Genomic DNA, 25,832 nt, shown 5'->3' with positions numbered 1-25,832 from the left:
TGTCTAATTAGTCATTATGTTGCTGAACAGGAGGACAGACAGAGATTAATAGCTGAGAATCTTAGAAATTTACATTTGTAATAATCCCAATGGAGCTGAAGACATTAAGATTTGGAGGACATGTATGGCTCAGCTTGCCTCAGTAGGACTGAGGTTATTAATATGCATAAATCACCAAGTCAGATGTTCATTGTGAAGCCCTGGTGGATTTTAAAGCCTTCATTAAGCTTTTCCTAACTTCAGCCTACCATCAGGAAGGCTTTCAAGCAACTAGTTTGTTGATCCCTCTTTGCTAGAAAATTTATCCTTTGAGAATAAAGGGCTTTGATGAAAAAGGTTGGAAGGGTTTTGGTTGAAAAATCATTAATGGCTGTGATAATCTAATGCTATAGGGGTGTTTTGTGGTATTAAATATACTTTATTCTTTAAAGGAAGAAAATTGTTTATAAATGAATCTGTATTTAAAAATCCACATGAAGTGAAAAATCCTCAGTGAAGTAAAGGAAGGATTTTTCCCCCTGTTCACAATAAACAAGAGAGGAGGGGAGAGAAGCTCTACTGCCTTGCGGGGTACATCTCTTTGTTGTGTAAATGGATGTTGGGCTTTTATTTGGCAGTACTTAACACACGGGTGCAGGTGCAGTTGGATGAGTCATAACTCAAAGCCATATAGGTTGAATAGAATACACTGCACAGGCAGCAGTAATACAGTAGGAGCAAAAAGGGTCTGATCTGTTTATTTTATGTTGTTTTATTTTTGTATTAAATCTGAAGCCATAGATGGTGTCTTCTAGTCACCCTCTTTTCCTCCACTTCCCACCTTCACTGTGATATACAAAAACCTGAATCTGAAATCCCATTTTAACCATACTTCCAGATGGAACTGAGATAGTTTAGACAGCCTGGGGCAGCTGTGCTCTGAACCTGCAGCCTACCTGGAAGCCAGGATTGCAGCTGCAGGCACTCTTAAAAGCTTTTGCTTGCATAAGCACTTGGGCCCCACTAGAGGCTGAATAGCTGCTTGATAAACAAAATGAACACAATGCCTCAAATCATTATTCCCGAGGCCAGGAATATATTTTTTTTCCAGCAGCAGCTAAAAATAGTTTAGCAATTTACATTTTAACAGTTATGTATTATGCAGGGGTGCCTTTCCAGTTAACAGATGATTTCTACTAGATTAACAAAAATATATTAAAAATGACAGAGTAGCTAAAACATGTAACGGTGCAATTTTCGTTTAATTTATTACTATAATTCTAGGAGAGTCATAAAAGTTAAATTACATATTAATATTTAGTTGCACTGGCCAGGTAAAGAGATCATATTAGTGAATGAAAAATTCATCGCATTTCTCTTACCCAACACTAATGTTAAGAAGCAGTATGTTTTTAATGTTTCTTATTTAATTTTTCATCTTCTAAATGAAGAAACAGGATAGCAAAAGACTGATTTTATTAAACACTGAACAAATCTCAGTGATGGAGAAAGAAAGCAGATACTGTGAGTCATCAGTATGCTGGTGATATATTTTGTAAAGTCATTGTTTCTATGTATTTTAATGGCTAAGGTTCTGATTGTAACCTCTAAGCAAGATGATGCCAAATTCAAACAAAACTCTGATTTTTTTAATGTAAGATGCATTGTCTTTGGTAGAAGATAGAACAAAATTAAATTTTGTTCAGTTACAAAATTTTGTGATTTCTTGAAATTCTGAGGTGGGAATTAAGGAAAAGGGACACCCGCATAATTATTTGGAATATGCTATGCTAACCAGTCAGGCTGTATTTTGGCGAAGGTAAAAAGTGAATCAGCATATTTAATCTCTGTGCTGCAGATGTTCTTCTCAGTAAATGAAAATCATCATTAGATGGAAAATAACAAAGCAGGGGAAAGAGGCGTTAATTATTACTTAAAGTATTTTACAAGCCATAGGAAGACATTTTTAATTGAGTTTCTAAAAGATAGATTCTCTTAATATTTATAATGAATTTAATGTAAACATAGATGCTTCTTCTTAGTACTTGAACTTTCCAGCTAATCTTCATTTAATTTGAAAACTAATGTTGCTCTTTCAGAAAGATAAGGATTTTTAAATAAATAATCTTCCTATGGTTTGTAAAAGTACTTTTTCTCTTGACTTTTGCTTTGTGGCGGACATCCGATGTCAGATGTTTTCCAAAACTATATTTTTGAGATGAATTTTTCCACTTGTTCTTGATTGTGTCATAGTAGTGAAAAACAAGCTAGCTAGAAAATTACTAGCTCTGGATGAACACTTCCAACATTTTGGTGAGTGACAAATGAAATTCATATCAGAAGGAATCTGGCTTTGCTTGCATCCCTTTTGTGTTCGCTTTCTGCAGACATTAAAGCGTGTGACTTTTATTTGCAAAAATGTTTGCAGAAAGTGAATTTTAAGATTTCATGCTCCAGAACAACACTGGAAATAGTATGTTTTATATGGATGGGACTCAGTTTGACACAGCAGGGAGACAAGGGTTCCCAAACACACACAGTGATGGTGTACGTGCTTTAAAACTAGGTTTATCCATGCATATTGTGCAAAGAGGGCAAGAAAAAAAAAACCTCTAAACCTATCCAGGAAATCTTTACAGATTTCAAGTGTTGTCTTGCACAAGGCCTGTGTCACCTCGAAAGACATACGTTCACACTATTCTTTGTTTCTGCTTATCGGCTACTACCTTTCTCATAGAGATTCAAAAACACCAGCCCTTTCTCCCAGTCTTCCTTCTGATTGTAGTGTTACCTTCATCCAGTCAGACTCGAGTAACAGAATTAGTGCCATGTAACTTGAGACCAATTGTAACTAATCAGTGCAGCTCAGATTTTGAAGAACCATTGCTGAATTCTTGCAGTGAACTGGTCAGTCTGTAGAGGAAATAATTATTCAAATGCACTTCATTTATTTTTTACCTGAGGAAAGTGCAAGCTAATTGTGGACATTCCATTAGCAGAGAAAGATGGTAAATATTCAATATGAAACATTTATTCAGTTCTAATTACTACCATAATCACCATTTAATTTAATTTAGATTAATAATAGAACTTATTAAATGTGAAAAATTAGAAGATTAATGCTAGAAATACGTTTAGATCCTTCTTTTGCCACTTCATATCTTCATCCCAACTAAGATTGTGACCTACAGTACACAGCTTACATTGATGCATATCTTAGAAAATCAGCTACTGCACAAACACATATGCAGTCATCTAATTTCTTGAGATCTACAACTCTTCTGTGTATGCGAGGATAATCAAGTCGTCTGTCTTTTTGCTAAGAGAGTATTCTGTTTACCAAGAGGAGTCTTGATTTTATCTGTGTACTAATTATTTAAGTTTATTCCCCCCCACAAGTTTAATGTGTTTCCTGTCTATTTGCATATTTTACTAATCTTATGTACTTTGGTCAACATATTACTTAAGTCTTTAGACAGTACTTTAAAATTCTTATATAAAGTTTAAAATTCCACTTAACAGGATATTATCAATGAATATATTCTAATAGCAAAGCCCTGTTTCTAAATTCAAGTCCACTGCAGTTTAGAATCATGTTCAAGGTAAAAGAATTCATACATTGATTATGGGAGTCTTGACATGTCACCAGCTATAGGACAGATGTATGCCACTTACATGTGCCAATTTATCATTTATTGTAAGAATTCCTCCATTAAAAACAGCTATATTGAAGCAGTGACATAGCAAGAAGGAGGAAAATGACCTACATTTGTTTCATGTAGGTGGGGTGGGAAAGAGACACAGAAGTAAGCAGTCCAGTCAAATGTCCAGTCAAACACCTATGGTAGTCGCGAGTCTGTACATTGACTTTGAGTGTTGGGTTGGATGCATAGAAGAGAAATGGAAAAGATGCCTCACAGATGCCTCAAAAGAATGGCTTTTCACTTCCCCAATCCAGTAGGTATAAAGCTAGGGTGGTGCTCCATAAAGACGAGAGACAGGAAGCTGGCCTGAAGGAAGGTAACAGCTCATTGGGCATTTTCCCCCATGAAGGCAACTTGTTTTTACCTGTTTTAAGATGGTGAGTGAATGTAGCAGCTTTCTAGCAGATGGGGAGTATAGGAGTGCCCTGGCTTTTTAGAGAATTATCCTTGATGTCAGGAAACTCTGAGGTATGCCCATATCTTGAATACTGCATGCAGCTATGGTCGCCCCATCTCAAAAAAGATATATTGGAACTCGAAAAAGTTCAGAAAAGGGCAACAAAAATGATAGGTATGGAGTGGCTTCTATAGGAGGAGAGATTAATAAATCTGGGACTTTTCAGCTTGTAAAAGAGATGACTAAGGAGGGTCATGAGATACCTCTATAAAATTCTGACTTGTGTGAAGAAAGTAAATAAGGAAATGTTATGTTATACTCCTCATAACACAAGAACAATGGGTTACCAAATGAAATTAATAGGCAGCAGGTTTAAAACAAACAAAAGGAAGTATTTTTTCACACAACACACAGTCAACCTGTGGAACTCTCTGCCAGAAGATGTCGTTAAGGTCAAGACTATAACAGGGTTCAAAAAAGAACTAGATAAATTCATGAAGGATAGGTCCATCAGTGGCTATTAGCCAGGATGGGCAGGGGTGGTGTCCCTATCCTTTGTTGGATCACTTGATGATTACCTGTTCCGTTCATTCCTGTTGGGGCACCTGGCATTGGTGACTGTAAGAAGACAGGATATTGGGCTAGATGGATTTTTGGTCTGGCCTAGTATGTCCGTTCTTATGTTGAGGTTGTTCTGAGGTTAATAGGTGATGTGGTCAGGTCTGATGCAAAATTCCCTGCTTGGCAAATGGAGAGTATCCCATTGACTAACTCTACCGTGAGGGTATTTTTACATGGAGTTATTGCTGAGACTGCGTTCCTAGCTATAGTGCAATAAAGCACTTGGAGGACACAGGACCATGCTTATTAGGAATGGGATTAAGGTGACTTTCTGGATCAAAATACATGTTCTTGGAATTATTTTTCATTTGTATCCTGATCTGATCCTTGGTCTGGATTCCATAATACAGTAACTTATACATTTTAAAACATTGAAACAGAGTCAATAAATTGTGGGTTAGAATACACACACTCATGATTACTTATTGGGGTAACCTTCAGCCCCGTCCTTCCACATTCCCACAACCACTTTTCATTGTTATTCCTTGTTTGTTATGGCTGAATCAAAGTGTGAGCTCCTCAGAGTAGGAGCTTGCTCTCTCTCTCTTTTTTTTTTTTTTTTTTGTAAAGTAGCAAATAAATAGTAAATGTTTAAAGTGTCCAGGCCCCCAAATTCTGTAACATACCAAAGAAATTTTACTGTTGAGACCTACTCTTCTTAAGCAGTGACTGTTCCCATCTACATCCCTCCCTTTTTTCTTTGTCATCATGGACCTCATTAGGCCTTTTATGATTTCACCATCTTCAGGCTAGATTACTGTAATTCACTTCTACTTGAGCATCCCTTGAAATTGATCTGGAAGCAGCAGTAGTCAGTCACATGGGACTTCCTGTCTACTTCTCTGCTTCCTCCACTCCCATAATCAGGGTGTCCAGCTGTCATTAAGTAGCAAACTGGGTTGTTGCAGGTCTTGCTGACAATCTGTAAAGTTCTCACTGATCTAGGCCGACGGCTCTTAAGTGATCATCTCTGAACAATGTACTTCCAAGACAGTTGAAATCAGATGAATTATCCAGGCTGTCTGTCCTGATTCTCTGACTGTATTGGGCCAAAGCAGAGCCTGCTTTGATCAGGGATCATGTTTGTAGAATTTCCTCCTATGTTATATCTGCCAGAAGGTCTCCTTAGCTGTCTTCAGGACTTGCTGTAAGGGCCTTCTGTTGACGTTAGCTAATCTCTTTAAGTTTTCACAGCATCCCAGATGCATGTATTTAGGTGCGATTAGATTATAATTGAAATCTGAATAGAAAGGTCTTAAATTTATATGTATCTTTAAAATGTTAATAAAACCCAACATGAGTAGACTGCAGCTTTTGTAACTTTACAAAGAGGCTATATGTTATTGCTGAAACTACCACTTTCCATCTGACTATGTGCCAATTCATCCCCGTTATTCATGATGCTCTTCGTTACAACAACAAATGGGGGGAAATAATCTTTTATAAGTAAAAGGTTATTTCTTGTAGTTTGTCACTTGATATTCACTGTGATTTTGGGGGGAAGGCTGTTCGAAAATCTGTGCAGTCTATTAGAAGAGTAATAGGTGGTAATATCTATAAGACTTTTACCTGTTTCATGCTGTTGAATTAATTGGTTGCTTGATCAATACAAATGCTAGACAGGCTGCTTTGGCTGTGATCTAACCCTGTAATTATCAGAAATAATCAATAAAAAATGATTGCTGTTGGAAAGAATTGCACTGAAATAAAACTGGCTAAACCCCTGAATAAACTTCAGACGTAAGTTTTCTAGACTACTGATTCACTTGTCATCCTGACACACAGATGCAGATATTGGTTCTAGTCTCTGAGTATAAATTTAAAATTGAATTAATATTGCCTAACGTTTTAGTGCCATTGAGTTTCTTGTGATGTTGAGCTTTGGCACTTCAAGGCTATAAAGAAAACAGGTTGTACAATCCTGGAGATGTAATCACAAGACTTTGACATTTTCTGTGATAGCTTAGGTAGCCTATTAAAAAAAAAAAAATTCCTTAAGGGAGTACTAACTAGATCCCTAACTATAGATGACAAAAGGATTGTCATTTGCTTTTGACAGATCATCCAGACGGCTTCGTTTGCTGAAGAATTTTGTCAGGCAGCGAACCCAAAAAAAAAAAATGGGAAATGGGCCTCTGTGCTTCTCTTTCTATACAACTTGCTACCTACACTTTGACATAAAGTTTCCTAAAGCTTCTCTGATGCTAATTTATTAAATAGATTAAAATACTCTTTTTCGTAGGGAGCAGGGTTTTGATTATAGAACCACCTACTGGAAAATTTTAAAACTGCATCAGAAGCTATGATACTATATATCACTTCGGGGAGTACATGAGAAATGCTAAACATATTGCACTTGAGCAAAAAATAAAGCAAAATGATACTGGAGTTGGACCAGCAGAGGGACCCCTTATCTCCCTTTAATTTCTCAAATACATTTGCTTGGGCATACTAAGTTCATGACAAAGAGATGTGTAACTTAACTTAATATTTTACATCTTTCAGTAACAGAAGGTGGAATCATTTACTTTGGAAGGTTTTTTAAATCTCTTCTTTAATTCACATCTGATTTTTATAATGTGCCTGCATATATCTATCATGTTGTAGAGTGGTGATTGGTTCAACAGGAAGTATTGTTGTTTGGTAACACCCCTTACTCATTTGTCAAGGATAACAAACAAATGTATACATACATTTTGTCATAAATGAAATTGTGTGCGACTAAGTGCTTCTCATAGGGAGATATACCTGAGGACATTTCAAAGCCATCTATTAAACTGCTTAGGTTTTTTGTTTTTGTTTTCACAAAAATATCTAAAATCTTCAGTAGAGTTCTGAAGCTTGCCGAAGCTAGGAATAATGATGCATATTGAATACCTTCCTTGCTTTGATACTTTATTATGGATTTATATTAAATATCACTAATAAGGAATATTTGTACAATACCTGAATGTGAGGAATTGATAGAAGTTGCTGTTGGCTTTCCTTCTCAAGTACTATACATTTTAAGCATGCGAGTTATTTTATATATTTAAATAGAAATAAAGATGCTTCTCATTAGGTGCCTTATGCTCTTAGAATAAGGCACCTAATGAGAAGCATCTTTATTTCTATTTAAATATATAAAATAACTCGCATGCTGAAAATGTATAGTACTTGAGAAGAAAAGCCATTCCCATCGGTTGTAACTCAATTTTTCTGACTTTATAAGTAATATTTAAAAAATAAGAATTGTTTCCTGTTTTCACATGTAGCCATCATGGAATTGGTTTGGAAATCTGATATCAGTGTATAGTATATGGTTTATTTTCTGGAATGCTGTATACTGGTTTAATATGTAATCTTATTTTTTATTTAGTATCAGATAATTTTTTTGTTTGCAGAAATACAGATTTTAAAGTTAAAAACCAACCATTTGAACTGGAAAACAGTAAAACTTTAACTATTAAACTTTTACACAGATTTGAAAGCACACTAGAGTAAATTAATTGGACCCAATTAACTTAATGTTATGAATTTTGTTTTGATTTTGTTTTATTATAATGGTTTTTATTCTTGGCTGTTTCTTTTTTTAAAAAAGCACTATTATGGAGTTGCAAACTGCTGCATCTTTTTAGTATACAGTACATGATAAATGGATAATTTCCCCTTGCCTAATAACATGATGGCGTGCTTTCAGGATTTTTTAATTTACTAGATATTTAAATGTTTACATGAGTAGAGGTCTGTCTTCTAGACACTGCCTATTTTCTATTTTTCTCCTCTGGAAGTAGCTACATGCAATTCTCAGACAGTTTAAAGTCTGAATCTGTTTTAATTGTCTGCTGACAATGTAATTTATAGGTATTCATCTCTCCAGGCTTGATCTAGTTAATCATCATAAACGTTTTGTTTAGAAATAAATACATTTGGAGTTTTTTTCATTGAGAATCTTAGAGGTGGTTTCTGAGACAAAGATTTTGGGCACGAATATTGAAGAGCATTTTTCAACTAGTACCAAAAATGTAAGAAAAAATGAGCTATTGGTATCCTATTTGAGGTTTTCATTTGTAAGCTGATGTTTAAGTCCTTGGGAAAAACAGACTCTCCATTAGGAAGTTCATAATATTTTGTCGGGTATTTGTTTTTGATGGTGGGCAAATAACTTTTATTGGAGGGGAAAAGAGTACACAATTCAATGTAAAAGTTTTTAGTTCTTATAATAACTGAAATAATAAAACAAGCAATATAACACAACATTTTATTTTAAACATTGATATGATGTTTGTCATATTTATGGACAGTTTTGAATAGAGGATATGCTCTCTGGTGTGGAGATGAGATCCTCTGCCTATCTCTAGTATATTATAAAGAGTAGTTTCCAATGATCTATATGATGTCAACTTAGTGGCAGTTTTAAACTGGTTAAAAAGGTGGGTGATTCATTCTTGCTGTGTGTGTTTTCGTTGTGTCTTTGAATTGGACAAAGATAAAAAAAATAGACTAAATTCTATGTTTGACAAAACAGCTGGACTTTAAAGAGCAAGTATCTCATTAAAATCTGACTGAAAATGAATTAATCTTTTGAGAACATTCTTAAACAGGTAGTTTAGTTTATTATTAGGTCAGCATTTCACTCTGCGTCAGAGATCATAATCTCTTTATATACTTACAGAAACACACAGGTTATTGTTTTTGACACAGTGCAGAGTCGTGAATGGAAACCGTTCAGGCTACAAAAGTGCATGTCCATTCAATGCTCCTCTGCTGACGGCATGTCTGTCTGAAATCAAGTTTAAAAAATTGGCCCTGTCTCCAGCTGACTAGTTCTGTCAGACTGAGTCATAAGATTAACCCTTGATATGTCACCAAGGAAAAATAGAACAAATAACTGTATTCACTATGATAGCATTGATCCATATATGATCCATTTCACCGTAACATGCTTTTGTTAAAGCAGGGGGGTGGGGTGGAAATCAGTGCAGCTCAGAATAAATGTGAAATACAAAATAAAACACCGACATACACAAAGAGAACTTTTTTTGGTTGTTGGAACCATGTTGGAGTAGTTAAAGTTTGAACTTTCTATAGGTGTATCCAGTGGTGTTTGCTGCAATTATGAGATATGTCAGTTTGTCATCATCTTTAGGCAATGTAAACTGTGAGATTAAAGAAAACTCATAACAATCTGATATGCTTGAAAGCAGAATAATTTGATCCCAAAATATGATACATTGAGTGACAATGTGGTTTGAGCATTGGCCTGCTAAACCCAGGGTTGTGAGTTCAATCCTTGAGGGGGCCATTTAGGGATCTGGGGCAAAAATCTGGCTGGCGATTGGTCCTGCTTTGAGCAGGGGGTTGGACTAGATGACCTGCTCAGGTCCCTTCCAACCCTGATATTCTATGATTCTAATGTATTGGGGAAATAGTATGTTGGTGCTATAAGCATACAACACAGTGATAATTTTCTATACAGTGCATATAGGTGTACCTGTGCTGCTCCAGTAAAATAGCTAATTCCCCACACAGCATGATGAAATTGTTACTACTTTGGTTTGTTGGAAGTAAATCCTTTTAGTCAGAGCGGTATTGTTGGGAGTATTTATCTTTATTCTATATTTTCCCAGAGGCACCATTTTGAATGAGAGCTACTCTTTTGTGCTGTTTTTGACGCTAGCTTACCTGTGTGTTGATGAGCCTCAGCAGTTTACTTGTTTAGACTGATGTTACTCAAGTTAGCAAACAATACCAATTAATATTGCCTTCACACTTTTAACTTCTACTGGTTTTGTGTGTAAGTTTAGAAGATGAGCTGCAAGAAAGATGAAACACGTATGCCACATAATAAAATACTGAGTTTTTATTCCTTGCAGCGTTTCAAAACTAATCAAATTATTACATGCACACACCCAGTAGTTGATTTTATAAGATACATATTAATGTCTATCCTTGTTTTGGAGAACTGAATCTAACCACTGCTAAAACATTTTTGACCACTATAAAAGTTTCTTATGTGCTGGAACTATTTGATTAAAAGAGAGAATGCTTTTATTCTGCCTCTTTTTTCCAAAATAAAATTGGACTTTTGTTGTATAGCTTTTTTTGTGTGTTTCCTGAATATAAAAAGATACATTGTTCTAAATAATTCATTTTAATCCTGGAGTACTATATACTTAGGGAAGCAGTATAAGAGATCTAAAGATCTTTTAGCATATCACGTCTATAGAAGCCTAAACATACTGAGGAGGTTTAAGGAATGGCATTGTTAATTGTAAATCAAAGCTTCTTACAGAGTTCTCTGGGGACTGAAATGGGGCTTTGTGATCCCTGGGGGAAGGAGGAAGTTGCAAGTCACTCTGCAGGCTTGGCATTTTAATAGTCTGATGTACAGTGATGTTCTTTTTTGCAGCTGCTGCTTAGTCTTTTGTATGGGTGAAGAGTTTGGTTGAAATTTGGTTCATTAGCTTTTAAAATGCTGCGTGCTTTTCTACCTCCTCCCACCCCATATGTATGTATTAAAAGCAACAATCTGATCAACATATAAAGCTGAACAGTAAAAATGTACATGCTTTTCAATTCATTTACATTTCAGGATAACCTAATTCAAAACTGGAATAATCACAGTAGTTTAACTGTCATGCTTATATATTGTTTTGCTGGTGCATGTCACTGACTAAACTTTTGTGTCTAACCTGCATATATTCTGTATACTTACAGATATTGCAGTGCTTATTTACTAAGGTGATGGACACTTTACAAAAACCTAATGGAATTCTCACATGATCATAGTATTTGAGCTTATTGGGCTGTTTTCTTTGCTAAATTTCATTCTGTGGTTAGATAACTTCCCCATCATCAAAGGTGCTTGTCAAAGGTATCCTAATTTCTGCTGCTTGCCTTCTTTCCCTACACATGGCTGAACTGAACGTTACCCCTTCTTTTCTTAGTCAGCTGTATGTTCTCTGTTCTGGACAGAAGGGAAGGCAGGGCAAACACAGATTTGGCATTTGACACAGTCAAAGAGAGTGGGAAAGAGATTTTCTTCTGTAATTTTTTTCTGCCCTTTGACTTTTTTTTTTCTCTTAAGAGGCTCACTGGACCCTGCACATTCTTTAACAGCCAATTGTATTCATCTATAGAATATAAACATATTTATGTACAAACATATGGATTAGTAGTTTCCTGATGTACTGAGTAACATACTAAAGAGGATTTGCTTTTAGTATTAATCCCGCGCCCCCACCAGTGGTAACTTCATTCCTTGCGTATTGGCTTTCATATTATATGTTTAATTTATCAAGCAGACTGAGGGAATTTCATATTCTTCACCAAGAGGATGCAGTTTAGGGAAGAATAGACTATAAATGTGTGTGTATATAAAGGGATTCTATGTAATATATGTGCAATACATTTTTGTCAGATTAACACTAAAATTGTATGTTTCTGCCAATTCTCGTGTGTGTGTGTGTGTGTGTGTGTGTGTGTGTGTGTGTGTGTGCGCGCACATGTATGAGAGGGGAAAAAATGTTTTTTCACAAAAATGCATTTTATAGTCTAAAATGTTTAAAATTTGGCCAAACTTACTCATACATTTTTCATGCTATGTAATTTAAATATGAACTTTGGATTTTGTAATATTAAAATATTTACCTTTATTTAGTTGTCTGTTTTAAACATATGTAATATATTTAACTAAACATGACATACTGTATTTTCTTTTGTTTGGCAGCTATACAGTACTCGTTTAAGAGGATATACTTTTTCCCCAGTTAGAAACAACCCCGTGGCCTAATAGAGATACTTAATTAATTGGGACATAATACTTTTTGGCCCAGGAAGTGATTATGTAGAAGGCTTAACTGTCTAGTCCTTCTTGTTACATATGATTCAGTGTTTCCAGTTCATGATTGCTCTGTGGTGTGTTTGTCAAAGTTGGAAGCAACTTTAGACAGAGCCAGATGGTAGTGTCACTGGAGGTGCATCAAGCTATGACTCTACTGCCACAAGTGCTCTAATTGAATTAAAACAAAAAACAGAAGATTAACTAGGATTTTTCTATTTGTTATTCCTTTGTAGTATTTTATTTGCATGGACAAAGCTGATAATTTCTCAGTGTACCAGTAGCTACAAACCTCTTTATCTTAACTGTTGTAAATAAATTGTTTTTGCAAGAGTTTTGCTGTTTGGAATTATAACTAAAATCGGGGAGTTGATAGAATTTTATAGAGATTACAGTGTATGTGTGTCTCTCACACCCCTTCTTCCCCATATGAAATGGTTCAGTCCTGTTTTGCATAAGTTCCTTTTGAGTAGATCCATGTGTGTACACATAGTACTGAAGAATTACTCTGTTTGATCGGGTGCATGGATGTCTTGGAGAGAAGCAGTGCACTTTAACTGCAGACTGTGTCGTTTTTAGAATCAGTATGTATTGTGCATACCCTGTACCTGGAATGGGCAGCAATTCTTTGATGTATTACTACAATGGGAAAACGGTAAGGGTGCTTTCCTTTGTTCATATAGTTTCAAAGTGGCTGACATAGCTGAATAGGCACTTACTGAAACCTGTGTGTTTTTAGATTAGTCTAACAAAGTACATTTAGATTGCTGGTATAATTCACTTGCATATTTTAGAAGACGTGTAAGGCTGGCCTTCTGTAATAAGATACAGTTAAGTTCATAGTTTGTAATTTTTTAAACGTTAACCTAACATTGAACTACGTAACATTTCTAATGCATTTTCTTTTTAAAAGACCATCTGTGATCTCCATGTTTGCAATGTGTTTGCAAATGGTGTTTGTGGTGGTGGTGGGGGGGGATTCTGATAGTTAAAAAACGACATTTAGGTTTATTGGCTGCTTTGTACAACAGGGAGAAAAGATGAAAGCCTTTGTGGTTATTTATAAAAATAACAAGTATGAATCTCTGGGAATGATTAGGGAAGCAGTCAGCCAGTAAGGCTTGCGTTTCCTGTTTGGAGTTTGAGGTTCAGAGACTAACTTTACTGTTATACCATCTGCTTCCAATCCAACTAATATTTTGACCATATACAGGAAATTTAGTCTGATTCACAAACTTTAATCACTATTTACACTAAAACATTTTCAGTAGACGTTGTACCTAATAGTGCAGTAGAGGGGTTTTAATCCATTTTCTTCCAAAAGATTACAAAACATTACATTTTTGCTTATACTTGACAGACTTCCGTTTTAGTGACCGGCTTCATAGTTTTGGATTCTGGTCATTTTGTGCCATACTGCCGAGAATGGTGGCATTTGAATCAAGTAGTACGTCTGAAGTTGTAAGCAAGCATTAAGCTCTTGTTCAAGATTTGATTTTTTCCAGAATCATTTTAAGTAAAGTGAAAAAATGTTATTGGAACTATTGCAAATTACAAAATAAAAATGGACATTCACCAGCTTTTGAAAAAATTAAAACTGAATCTTTGAATTCCTCTATTTTAATTTGCTGTGTATTAAATATGTTTTTATTTCATAATTGATATTTAAATTTTTAAAATATTGTATGGCAGAATACAGAACACAAATCTGGGGTCTTTTATACAGTGTATGCACAATTGTTTTGTTTAAGCATTTTATGTTCATATTACTTGTATATGATTTTGGCTTGTCGCTGGTCTTAAAAGGAATATATATAGATCGGTAACATAGATCAGTTTCATTTGTTCTTCTTGTCCCATAAGCTTACATGAGTTTTGTCTTTATTTAGTAGTAAACTTTTTGCCAAGGTTTTCTGATTAATGACGATCAAACAAATTATCTTTAAACTCATTAAAAACTAGGTGTATGAGCTTCTTGAATGAGAGAGAAGATATTGGGGAGAGAGTGGGGAAATAAGTGAAACTGCATGATCTCTTTCATTTCCTTTCGTATCAATGCCAGCTGTCTTTCAAATGTGAAATGATTTTTCTTTCATGTCTGCTCCTAAGTTAACAGTCTTTTTGAAGTTTTATGTGAAGATATATATTAGACTTAAGTAAAATTAACTATACAATACCCCTGAAGCAAGAGGAGTGTGATTTGAACGGAGTTCTGATTTTTATTCTTTCTTGAACACAGATCGCCTTATTACAACATTTCTCTTTGTTCTGTGGCAGGAAAAAAAGCTTTGATCTTATTAAGCATTCCCAGGCTTATAGTAGATGGAAGTGCTGGTGCTGTAGGGGAGCATGGCCTGAAAATTGATAGCATGTGCCTGTTATAGGTCAGAGGTGACTTTTATGATCTTGAAGAGTTAGTAAATAGATGACAAATCATATGACAGTCCTATATCATGTTGCCTTAAATTTTGGTTGTGATTTTTTTTAAACTTGTTACCAGCTTTCAGTATTTTATTTCCTCAAATAATTCTGTAAATTAGAATAAAGAATGTAATTACTATTTCATTCAAATATATGTAAGCAGAGTGCATATATGTGTGTTGGTTTGGGTTTTTTTTCCCCTTCATCTTTTGCTTTCCATTAACTCTTTTAATCTTCAAATGAAGAGAGAGATATTTTAATTTGATATTCAGGATTGTGTGTGAACGTCTCCACATTTCGAGAAGACTGCAAGACCACAGTTCATATTGAAGTGCTGCTACTTTAATTTGTATCATTTGATCACTTAGCAGATAATGGCATCTGGCTCATGTTTTGAGATTTTATTTGAATGGTGATTTTGACTTTAGATATCAGCATATTGCCTGCTATCTACTAAACTGTATGAAATGCTGATTTGTATGCAAAAATGCAAGTGGAAAATGGCATCCAGAAACCAGTATTAAACTTTCATCTGTAAATTATATTTTTAATTTTAAAGTGGGAAAAGAGTTAGCAAAGTAAATAATACATAGGCAAAATAGGATTAAACTGAAAAAGATGCTTCCAAATACTGCTAGGTAATATGGAGTGGGTGATCATAAGAGGTTTCAGATGCATTTTCGTGGAAGTAGAGTAAAAGTTTACAAATTAAATGTGATTTTTCATGCTGTCTGAAGGCATTAATTTGATAATTTAACATATATTACAGAAGAGAAGTATGTAGGGAAAATTAGAATTTTAGCATAAATCCTCTACTCAGCAATAAAACACTACTAATATGTGGATTATATAATATGAAACAAGAAATATTTTGAGTAGTGTATCTCCTAAATTAAAAACTAAGTAGATGAGCTTATTCTTCTGCATTACCTATTTATACTAAACTAGAAAACTGCATGTTTTTTTTTTCTTCACCTGTTGATATCCAGAAATTATTTTCTTAGTGTCGGGGAAGAACATCCAATTATACATTGGCGGCTAGGAGGAAGGAAGGTTGAATTAAGTCAGAAAGAGTGTTCTTTCAAATTGTGAAAAAGCGCAATTAAATATTAAGCCATTCTGTCTATCAAGTTCCATCTCTCCTTTCATTTCTGCTAGGTGCTAACTTCATATCCTTTGGAAGGAAAAAATCAGATGTTTGAGGCAAACTTAATGGCATATACTGACCAGGTTTTTTTAATGGCTACAGGTAGTTGCTTTCGACCCTTTTTTTTAAAGGGAAACCTATTTTGTTGGTGCTTTTTGTTCATGTCCTGTAAAGTAGAAAAGGGAACCAATAGAGGTCTAAAAAATACAGTTTTTGTTTGTGTTTCCATTGAGATAAAACAAATAAATGTTCTCAGCGTATTCAGCAATGCCGCCTGAAAATTAAAAACATGTACGATATTATTTATATGATTTTTTTTTTTTTACTATCTTATGTAGTCAAATAAGCAGTGAGTGAGAACTGGTTAAAAACTTGACAGAATAGAGAATAATATGCCAATATTACTGCTTATCAAACAATATCAGATCACTTGGAGAAACATTTTTGCTACATTTTGCTTAATTTTCAAGTGTATTTTGTGCAGCTTTTAACGCCACTGTTCAATATGACAACATAATTTAGTAGCATGTTATATTTCAGATACTGTTCACAGTATGAATGAATTTGGTACCTCAGTCCCACGTGGTTATGTTCAGTTACTAAGTATGTAAGTAGTTACTCTTATGTTTTCCTCAGCGTAGGGCAAAATTTCATAGAGAGGGATTTGTTATGAAGGAGTTTCAGCTTCTGCCATAGCAAGTTGTTACAATGGTGATAAACAGAGACGGAAAGAACAAACATAAATTATAATGTATGTTCTTGAAGATCATTCATGTTTTCCACATTTTCAGTGGAAAATTATAACTAATTCTTGAGTGAGATGAACTAGTTCCTGAGTAAAGTTATTTTCTCCATTTTTCTGAGAGGTGTATAAAATACTATCTAGAAATACGTGGTTGGGGGGTCTGTGGAGAGAGCTTGCTTGTTAGTGTTATTTCATAGCACACTGAATTAGAATATCAAGATAGCACATATCACTAAAAGTGTTAAAATTTTGCAGATTACCTCAGATGAAATATATCAATCCAATTTTATTTTCCTTGGTACCTTCTAAAAGGAATAAACATGTAAAGTCTATTTTTACATAAATGTAGACACATTCAGTTTGCAGAATTTACACCAACCAAGTGTTAATAGTGTAAATGTTTTCTGCTTTCCAGAGAGATTTTGATTCAGGTTTTATTAGTATTGGATCAGTTAGCACACAGAGAGAAAAGTACAATTAAATCTACCCTATACCATATGCTGCCCATAGCAGCTCAGACAAGGTCAAAGCTAACATTTGTAAGTCAGGACAAACATAGGATCATGCAGGAAATCTCTAGGGGGTAGACTGCTTTGGGCCTTGAATAAAGTAAGCTTGTAGCATTGGTCAACTTTATTTTTTTTCTCCTCCAAAGAGGTATTATGGGTCGCAGTGTGATAGCCCAGGAGAGTTTTATCTGCTCAACTCCAGTGGGCAGAACTGCCAATCTATTGAGGAGCAGTCCCCTGCTAGGAGGGTGTGTTGTCTACAACATGCTTTATTGATGCTTCAGTGTGAAGGTTATGTCCATTTCTATGGGCAAATGAAAGCAGCTAGGGAGGGGATCAGGTGCTATATTGGATGGATCTATATTTCTCAAAATTGTGGGCACCAAACAGTGACATACACTCATTTGTTCAGTGTATTTGCTTTGATAAACACACTTGTGTTGAAGACAGCCTGTAGAAACACATTAGTCTATGCCTATGAGTTGTAGAAACTGAGACTACCAGTGAGATAAGAGAAGTGAACTTAAAAGCAAAAGAAAATGTATCAATACTCCTCTAGTTTAATGTGGTCAGTATTAATACTATGTAGGAATTTATATCATAGCCATAAAGGTATTCTGAAATTTGACAAACAAGTACTGGAAATGGGTTGATTAAAGTGATCAGTTTCAGTCTTCCTTTGAATCCATTTAATTAAAACACTGGAATTTTTATAGACTGAATTGTACATATCATTAGTCAAAAATGTGGTCTGATCTTTTTTTAGAAAGTGGAGGAGACGGCAACTTGTTTAGAAAATTATTGCAAAAGGAATCTTCAAATATGTTGTGTATTTACTTCCGCTCCCACTCTTTCATTTCCCTCTCCCCCCTCCACCTCAGATATTCAATCAGGATTTTTAAGAAGTTAGTTTAGTGCTTAAATTTGACTACATCCTTGACATGATACTGCATTTCTTAACACCTCATGTTAACCCAGGAAGTAAGACGGCTTTGCGTAATGCGCCATTATGGTATCAATAATTCCACATTTTCAGAACTCCTCAAATAGGCATTTATGACATGAGCTTAAAAACTGCATAAACATTTATTTACAAGATGGACTTTAAGGCACTGAAGGAGCCATATCTTCCTACGGTTGTAGTATTTTTCTATAGATTTATGCTATCATTTAAAAATTACAGTCAGGTTAATAGTTTAGACTGACATTCTTTTCTCTTTTTTTTTTTCCATTGTGCTTAAGTATTGAGGGATTCTCAGATCAGTTTGAGACGTCATACCTGGTGTCTGAAGACCTTGGCAGAAAATAGTATTTAGCACAGAGTTAACTTGACCCTTGCATTTCGTAGCTTTCATTGTGCTTAAATATTGTTTTTGTGTGTTCATTAAAATTTGACAATACCTAAAATATTTTGTTGCCAGTGTGAGTACTTGTATCTTCTTATAAATACAGGATGGAATAACTATAATTGCCATTCTTCATTCCCTCAGTTTTTATGTTCACTATGTTTCTGAAGGAGCTGAGCACTAAAATAAGTTTCCATTTATCAGAATACCTTTTCAGCAGCAAAAGCCTTTGCCATAGTACATACAAATAATATATTGTGAAAGTCTGCCACGTCATTCGTCAGTGCATACTTATATAATACATGACTGATGCTGATGAAATTTGGAAAGGCCAGTTAGTGGAGTTCATAAGGTATAGATGTGGGTATCCATTTTTACTGCCCTAGAAATGAAGTTTGTATGTAACAGCTTGATAAATGTTAGTTTTTGTAACCTCTGAAACTATCTGAACAGCAAGGTTTAAATGAATAATATAATTTATAATTTCACATAACAGCATGCATGTTGGGAGATTTGGTCCTGATTTAGTGGAGGCATATTTAAAATAGGTTTTGATATTTTGCTTCACTGGGATGTTTCATCTGTTTACATCTACATTTAGTATGGATCATGAGCATATAAAAATACCAAACCCATTAATAGGAAGGAAATTAGTTGAAAAGCATGCAAATGAGCTATTTTTGGTGCTTTTAATTGATGTTTATAGAGTGAAGATCTAATTTTAGTTTCAAAGCAAAATCAGTAACTTAAACCTTTTAAGATAAAGTAATGCCTTTATGTTTGGAAATTTTTAAATTCGTAAATCAAAGGACATGGCATATAATCTCCTGATACTTTGTAGATTTATTACACTTTTTAAATGATTTTTTTAAGAGTATCCATTTAATATGTTACGGATAACCGCACATTTGAAAGCAGATATGCTGCTTAAAACTGACTCAGTAGGAACAGTCCATGCTGTTCTGAGCTGCCCCAGCTCTGAAAGGCCAAGCAGGCTGGCTCTACAGTAGTACAGCCTATTGAGGACATTGACAAACTGAAGAGAGCTTAAACAAAAAAAACAATCCAGAATCACTCAACCATTCATACACGAGAAATGTGGAAAAGCTCAGGGTGGGGGAAGGAGAGGGAAGTGGAGCTCTTGACCTGTGCTCTGCAGCTTCCTTGTCCCACTTCCTTCCTGCTCAGGCCGCACAGCCTGCAGGAATTATTACAACGCTAGGATTGAAGTGTAAAGTCTGCATACAGCGTGGAGAGAGACAAGACCTTTACTATATGGACCATTTAAATATTGACTCTGGAGTGGGTGTTTTGGAAGAGCTCTCCCACCCCTCATTAGTTTAATATGGGTGCTTTCTTTGAAGTTCCCTTCTGCTCCTGCCTCCGATGTGCTTAGGGGAATTTGGGGAAACCTTTAGCAGGATGGATTTTCTTCTACCTGCTTGACTGAGTTGTCTGCCAAGCAGATTTTTTGGGCAGGATGGTCTTTTAGCACTATTCCCTGGCTCCCTGAGAATGTCAGCCAGGGAAGAACTATTTTGGTTCCTCCCAAGTGTCATTCCCATCACTTGATAGCCCAAAGAGACAATATTGGGCAGCCAGGTCATACTTAAAACCTCATTACACAGCTGCAGCAAAAGAGAACACCTTCTAACTAGGGAGCAAATTCCATCACTGTGTGATGAGAGGCTTGCAGAGCTGTTATGGGACAAGAGCCACATAGGCTGGTGAAGGGCCCTAAACATTAAATATGTTTAAAAGGTTTGAGCTACGTGATCTAATGCATCTTTTCCTAACTTGAAAGGGTATTTAAATATGTTTCCTTTATTGTCAACTTTTAATTAAAAGTTTGCATTTTGCTTCTTGTAGATGTAGTCTAATCTCAATAATCTTTTTTTTCTCTTTGCTTTTAAATTCTGTTCATAATAACACAGAGTAAAACTTATGATTAGGTCATTAACCAGAAAAAAAAAACTGGCATTCATCTGCAGGTGATCAGATGACATAAGACGCCTGGTTTTAATTTGCGGGTAGGTCTGATTGTAACTAAAAGAGACTTGCTCTTTTTGTGGAATTGGCTGACTATTTCCCCGCATCTGGAGTTAATAAAGTCTTTGAGACCACATCAGTTGTGTTTTGCCGCCAGAGCCCTTTGATCTGAAAAATCTAGACTGGCACAAGTGCAGCTTCATAACATTGCAGCTATGTTTTTGAAAGCTATAGTTAGGATACCAAAAACAAACAGAAACTATATAAACTTATGTGCCTGTGCTAGAACTTTCATGTAGCTATTTGAAAGGGCCTCTTTGACATTGGAATATTTCAGAACATTTTTATTATGCTAATGTCCTGTATATGTGTAACCATAAACGATGCATTTGTTGAAGCTGAACTTTTTCAACTTAATTTCCCTTCTGAGGTGCTTGCTTGTTTAGACAGTTTTATAAAATGTCAAAATTATTAGAAGTGATTGAAATTTCAATCAGTAGCCCACATTACAACTCTTGTTGATAGCATTACTTTGGCAAAGTTGAAAATATGTATAATATGTCATGGTGGATTTTTTCACATTAATCAGTGCACATCTCTGTGTCAGTGCTGCATGTCATTGAGCTTTGTTTCCTCTGCTGTCCTGTGACAGTGATAGATTATCCATCAGCTATAGCATATGCTGCATTATTTTGCACAACAGACAACTTGTAAATTACACCTAGTTTTGCCTAATATGTTTGTAGCCTTATGATTATGAGCAATTAAAATTTGACAGTAATATCACTTTTGTTTGACTATGTGTGAAGTGTGTGTGTGTGTGTGTGTGTGTGTGTGTGTGTGTGTGTGTGTGTGTGTGTGTATATAGATATATATATATATATATATATAAAAATAAAATGTACCATAAATACATACATACTCTTAACACAGTTTATAACATGTTGTCATGCTGTAGCTCAGATTTGGTTAGTACTTTCCATTGTAAAATTTTCTTTATTTCCAGGAATTCAACATTTGGAAGTAACCAAAAAAAAGTAGCCATCAATTTGAACAAAAGCTCTTGGAAACACTAACTTTGTTACCAAAATAACAAAAACATACAAACAAAAATGTCCCCTTGAGTTTGTTTGCAAAATATAAATGCAAAAAACAGAGAGATGCTAAAAGTTGTGAAATATTTCCACTATATTCTTCACTCCCTATCTTCCATGCTTCAAGACCAAGAAGATTCCTAGGGTGGCTTCTGTACTTCCTTGCCAGTGTTTTTTATACACTGGTATAGCTTAGCTGATTTCATTGGAGTTACATCGGTGTCAAACTTGTGCAGAGGAATGGCAAATCAGTCACACTGCATACAACTCCTCTATCCAAACACATGTTGACCCATTTGATCTGACAACAGCAGGCTGGAAAAGCATTCTGGGTTTTTGTATGCAAATACAAGATGTGACCCACTTAACTTCTCAAATTCCCATATTAGAACATTCACCCTTGCATACTAGAATAGAGGTTTCTTAGATGTTGATGGTAGTCATAGACCCTTTTTAATCTCTGTCTTTCTTCTCTTGAGTGGTACCCAGCCTGTTACAGTGGTAGGGGAGTGACCTAACTGTGTATGTATGTGTGCGTAGGTGTATGCATGCACACACACAAATATGCACCTTACAATTTTGGCATATCTCTTATGCACTTATTAAGTTTAGACTTTTAAAAATAATACATTTGAAACCTATAAATAAATTAGTTTATTTTGGGGGAAAAGGGGAGAAGAAAATTGAGTATTTTTTTAAAAATAACCTTTTTTATTTTAACATATTATGTGGCAAAAATATTTTAGCTCAAGTTACATTTTTGTGTACTCGGTAGCCATTTACTACATTAATGTATCTACACTACAGTTTTTCATAAACTAAAAGTAATTTTAAGAGGACATTTTTTATTTTGTTTTTGCCTCAGTTCCTGGTCCATGACTGGAGCCTCCTAGATACTACAATACTACTACTATTAATAATAACAATATAAATCGTTCATATTGGAATATTTAGAAAAATTATCATTATAAAGATATTGCCTGCCTTGGCACAACTTGCATTATACTATGAATCATTGATGAATTGTCTATATTGATTTTGTTTATACATACCATAGTTACTATAATTAGAATCATGTGATCGTTACTTTTATTTGGTCCCCTGTATAGCTTTTAATTTGATGAGAAAGTTGGTTATTTACCATTGCAATGTTCATACTGAGCTTATCTGAAGCAAGGGCTTACCAGAAGAAATTGGTACTCTACTGCCAAATCAAAACAAGATTTTTAAAAGCTGTGCCAGACTTAAAAGGTTATTTGATGTTGAAGTTTTTAGATCACTCAGCATGATATAGACTTGCATTACTTCTTCTCTTCCCCCACCTCCTACCACCAGTAACTCTAAAAAAGCAGACAGGTTTCTGATTGGATTATGCAGTGCAGTGACACTAAACTCCCAACAGTTTCACTGGACATGAATGTTTTACCTGAGTTGTTGGGATTCCAGCTTGTTAAATATTTAAACAAGAATAGAGTTATTTTAAAATCAAAGCTCATTTTGGGACCACTATTTTGTTTCTGTGTGAGATATGTGCTTTGTAAGCAGAATCAGCACTTAGGCTTTTATCAGGCCACCTGGTTGAACTGGCACACCAGAAAGTGTGGTGTTAAGATCACAGTAGTACTTTGGCAACTTGCTAAAAATAAAATAATGTCAACAAATGAATTAAATATTGGGACTTGCTGCACTATTCCCTTTAATTTAGGTCTCTGTACTAGCACGCTGTTTCTTATGTGTGACAGCCAAATATTACATCCATGCTTTTTGTTGCTTTCCAATTTTTAGGTATATGCACCATCTCCAAGTTCTGATGATTTCAATAGAGAATCTCCAAGTTACCCATCTCCTAAACCACCAAGCAGTATGTTTGCTAGCACTTTCTTTATGCAAGGTAAGTAAAGTACCAGTAACTCTAAATACAGTAATGTTTGTAATTGGTCCTTTAGGTGGAAATGTGAGGCTAACCCAGCATTGCATCAAATAATATAATAAATACATTTCCAGGGAATGTATTGTGCTCAGTCGTAGCGTTGAATTTTGTATACTTCTACAATCTGTTAGCTGAAGGGAGCTATCCTTTGATTTAAAGGTTTCTTTGTGACATTAATTGCTGACTGTAATTTAAGGGGATTATCCAGCAGGCCAGATGGACAGAATTCCCCATTCTTTGATTTATAGGAGCTTCAGAACAACGCACCAGAATGATAGCAGAAAATGAGGTGAGGGCTTCTTGGTCATTCTGGATTTTGGCTGTACAATATCTGTTAACAATCTGGGTTCTCAGTGAATGCTTATGTCTCCACTGTGCCAAAAATACAGATGACTTTGAATTGCACACAAACAGGGACCAGAATTCATGAGACTGAGACCACGTTTCCTCAACTTGATGTCACATAACTAGCTTTTACTTTGGTTAGATAAGGTTTTGAAATATATTGTAAACATCATCTTTGAGTACTAAAGTGTACAATGTCATTGCAGTCTTTATTGCTGAGGGAAAACAGTGCTGACACACTTTGGTTTGAGGCTTATATAATGTAGTAATTATCAGTTATTTAAGTCCGTTATTATGGAACCTTTTTTATTTTATAATATTAGAATGTTTTAGCAAATATAAATTGCCTATTATGGACTGAGAAATCTTTTCCACTGTATATTTATGGTGAGCATTACTTAGCCAAGCATCTAGTTTTTTTGCAGTCTGGAATTTTTATCATCCCTCTTGATATAAATCTGGCCTTACTGAAGGTCTTTGTAATTAGCAGAGTACTTGGTATTTTCTCAGCTGTGGTTGGATTGTATTTCAGCTGTAAAGCCTCATTTTTTTAAATATAGCAACACAGTGTGGTGGCAGGAGAATGGGAGACACCATATTAGCTATTCCCTATTTCAGTACTGATATTAGGCCAATTGAGTTGGTGAATTATGTATTTTCTAAATAATGTAAAGGAAAGGAGAACTCAGTACACTTCTTGTATTAGAGAGATCTTTCTTTTCTTTTGTTAAAAAAACATAGATGGGACCCACAACTCTTCTGATCTTTGGAATTCATCCAATGGGATGAGCCAGCCTGGTTATGGTGGCGTGCTGGGAAGCTCCTCTTCTCACATGTCACAGTCCAGCAGTTATGGCAGTCTACACACACATGACCGCTTGGTAAGTTATATAGGCTAATGCAATTGCGTATGTCAATATATTTCTGGAGACTGATCTGTTTCATTTCCGGTCTGATCTTCTAGTAGTGTCAATTCAAAATTAGATTGTCAGAATTCATAATTGTGGCATATTGATTTTATGGATCTTGTTTGTGTATAATTTTAAAATGATTTTTGGTAATGGAATGGGTTGTTTGGCTGATGGACAGCTAGTCCCTTTCTTAGATAATGGTATCTTAACAAGATATATAAATGTATTTAAAGATTCTGGTTAATTGGCTCTTATTTGTTTTGCTTACTTCTAGAACTATCCCCCACATTCAGTCTCGCCTACAGATATAAATGCAAGTCTTCCTCCAATGTCTAGCTTCCATCGCAGCAGTGCCAGTAGTTCACCTTATGTTGCTGCCTCACATACTCCACCCATCAATGGATCAGATAATATACTGGGTAAGATTCTCTTAGGATTAAATAAGAATTCTTTGAAGTTATTTAGCCAATAAAGGTTCCTTTTCTTTTGTGTTTTAGTTCTGTAAGATACTAAAGCCTGGTCTACACTGAGGGGGGATCGATCTAAGATATGCAACTTCAGCTACGAGAATAGTGTAGCTGAAGTCAATGTATCTTAGATCAACTTAGATTCACTTACTTCACGTCCTCACGGCACGGGATCAACGGCCACCGCTTCCCCCATTGACTCCGCTTCCGTCTCTCACCCTGGTGAAGTTCTAGAGTCAACAGGAAGCGTGTTCGGGGATCGATGTATTGCATCTAGATGAGATGTGATGCATCGATCCCCAGTAGAACAATCACTACCCGCTAAACATACCCTAAGAGGTAGGCCTGGTCTGCACACAAATTTATGCCCGGTTAACTAAAGAGGGGATATTTTTTAAACAAATT

General features: G+C 35.3%; 1 protein-coding gene across 14 annotated transcripts in view; it reads left to right on the top strand.

Annotated features, from left to right (window-relative positions):
• The window catches only part of TCF12 (transcription factor 12), a 322,968-nt gene that overhangs the window by 254,592 nt on the left and 42,544 nt on the right, over positions 1 to 25,832 (top strand). For 11 of the 14 annotated variants that reach the window (XM_050967941.1, XM_050967940.1, XM_050967943.1 and 8 more), the window contains 3 exons: positions 23,560 to 23,665; positions 24,791 to 24,930; positions 25,235 to 25,379. In XM_050967941.1, the coding sequence (XP_050823898.1) occupies positions 23,560 to 23,665; positions 24,791 to 24,930; positions 25,235 to 25,379 (391 nt within the window). Of the gene's footprint in view, positions 1 to 13,024; positions 13,179 to 23,559; positions 23,666 to 24,790; positions 24,931 to 25,234; positions 25,380 to 25,832 lie in introns of those variants that run through there. The other 3 variants (XM_050967952.1, XM_050967946.1, XM_050967953.1) reach the window with 3 other exon arrangements.

This window comes from Gopherus flavomarginatus, chromosome 9 (assembly GCF_025201925.1).
Source record: "Gopherus flavomarginatus isolate rGopFla2 chromosome 9, rGopFla2.mat.asm, whole genome shotgun sequence".
NCBI lineage: Eukaryota > Metazoa > Chordata > Testudines > Testudinidae > Gopherus > Gopherus flavomarginatus.
This window is presented reverse-complemented; position numbering and strand designations above follow the sequence as displayed.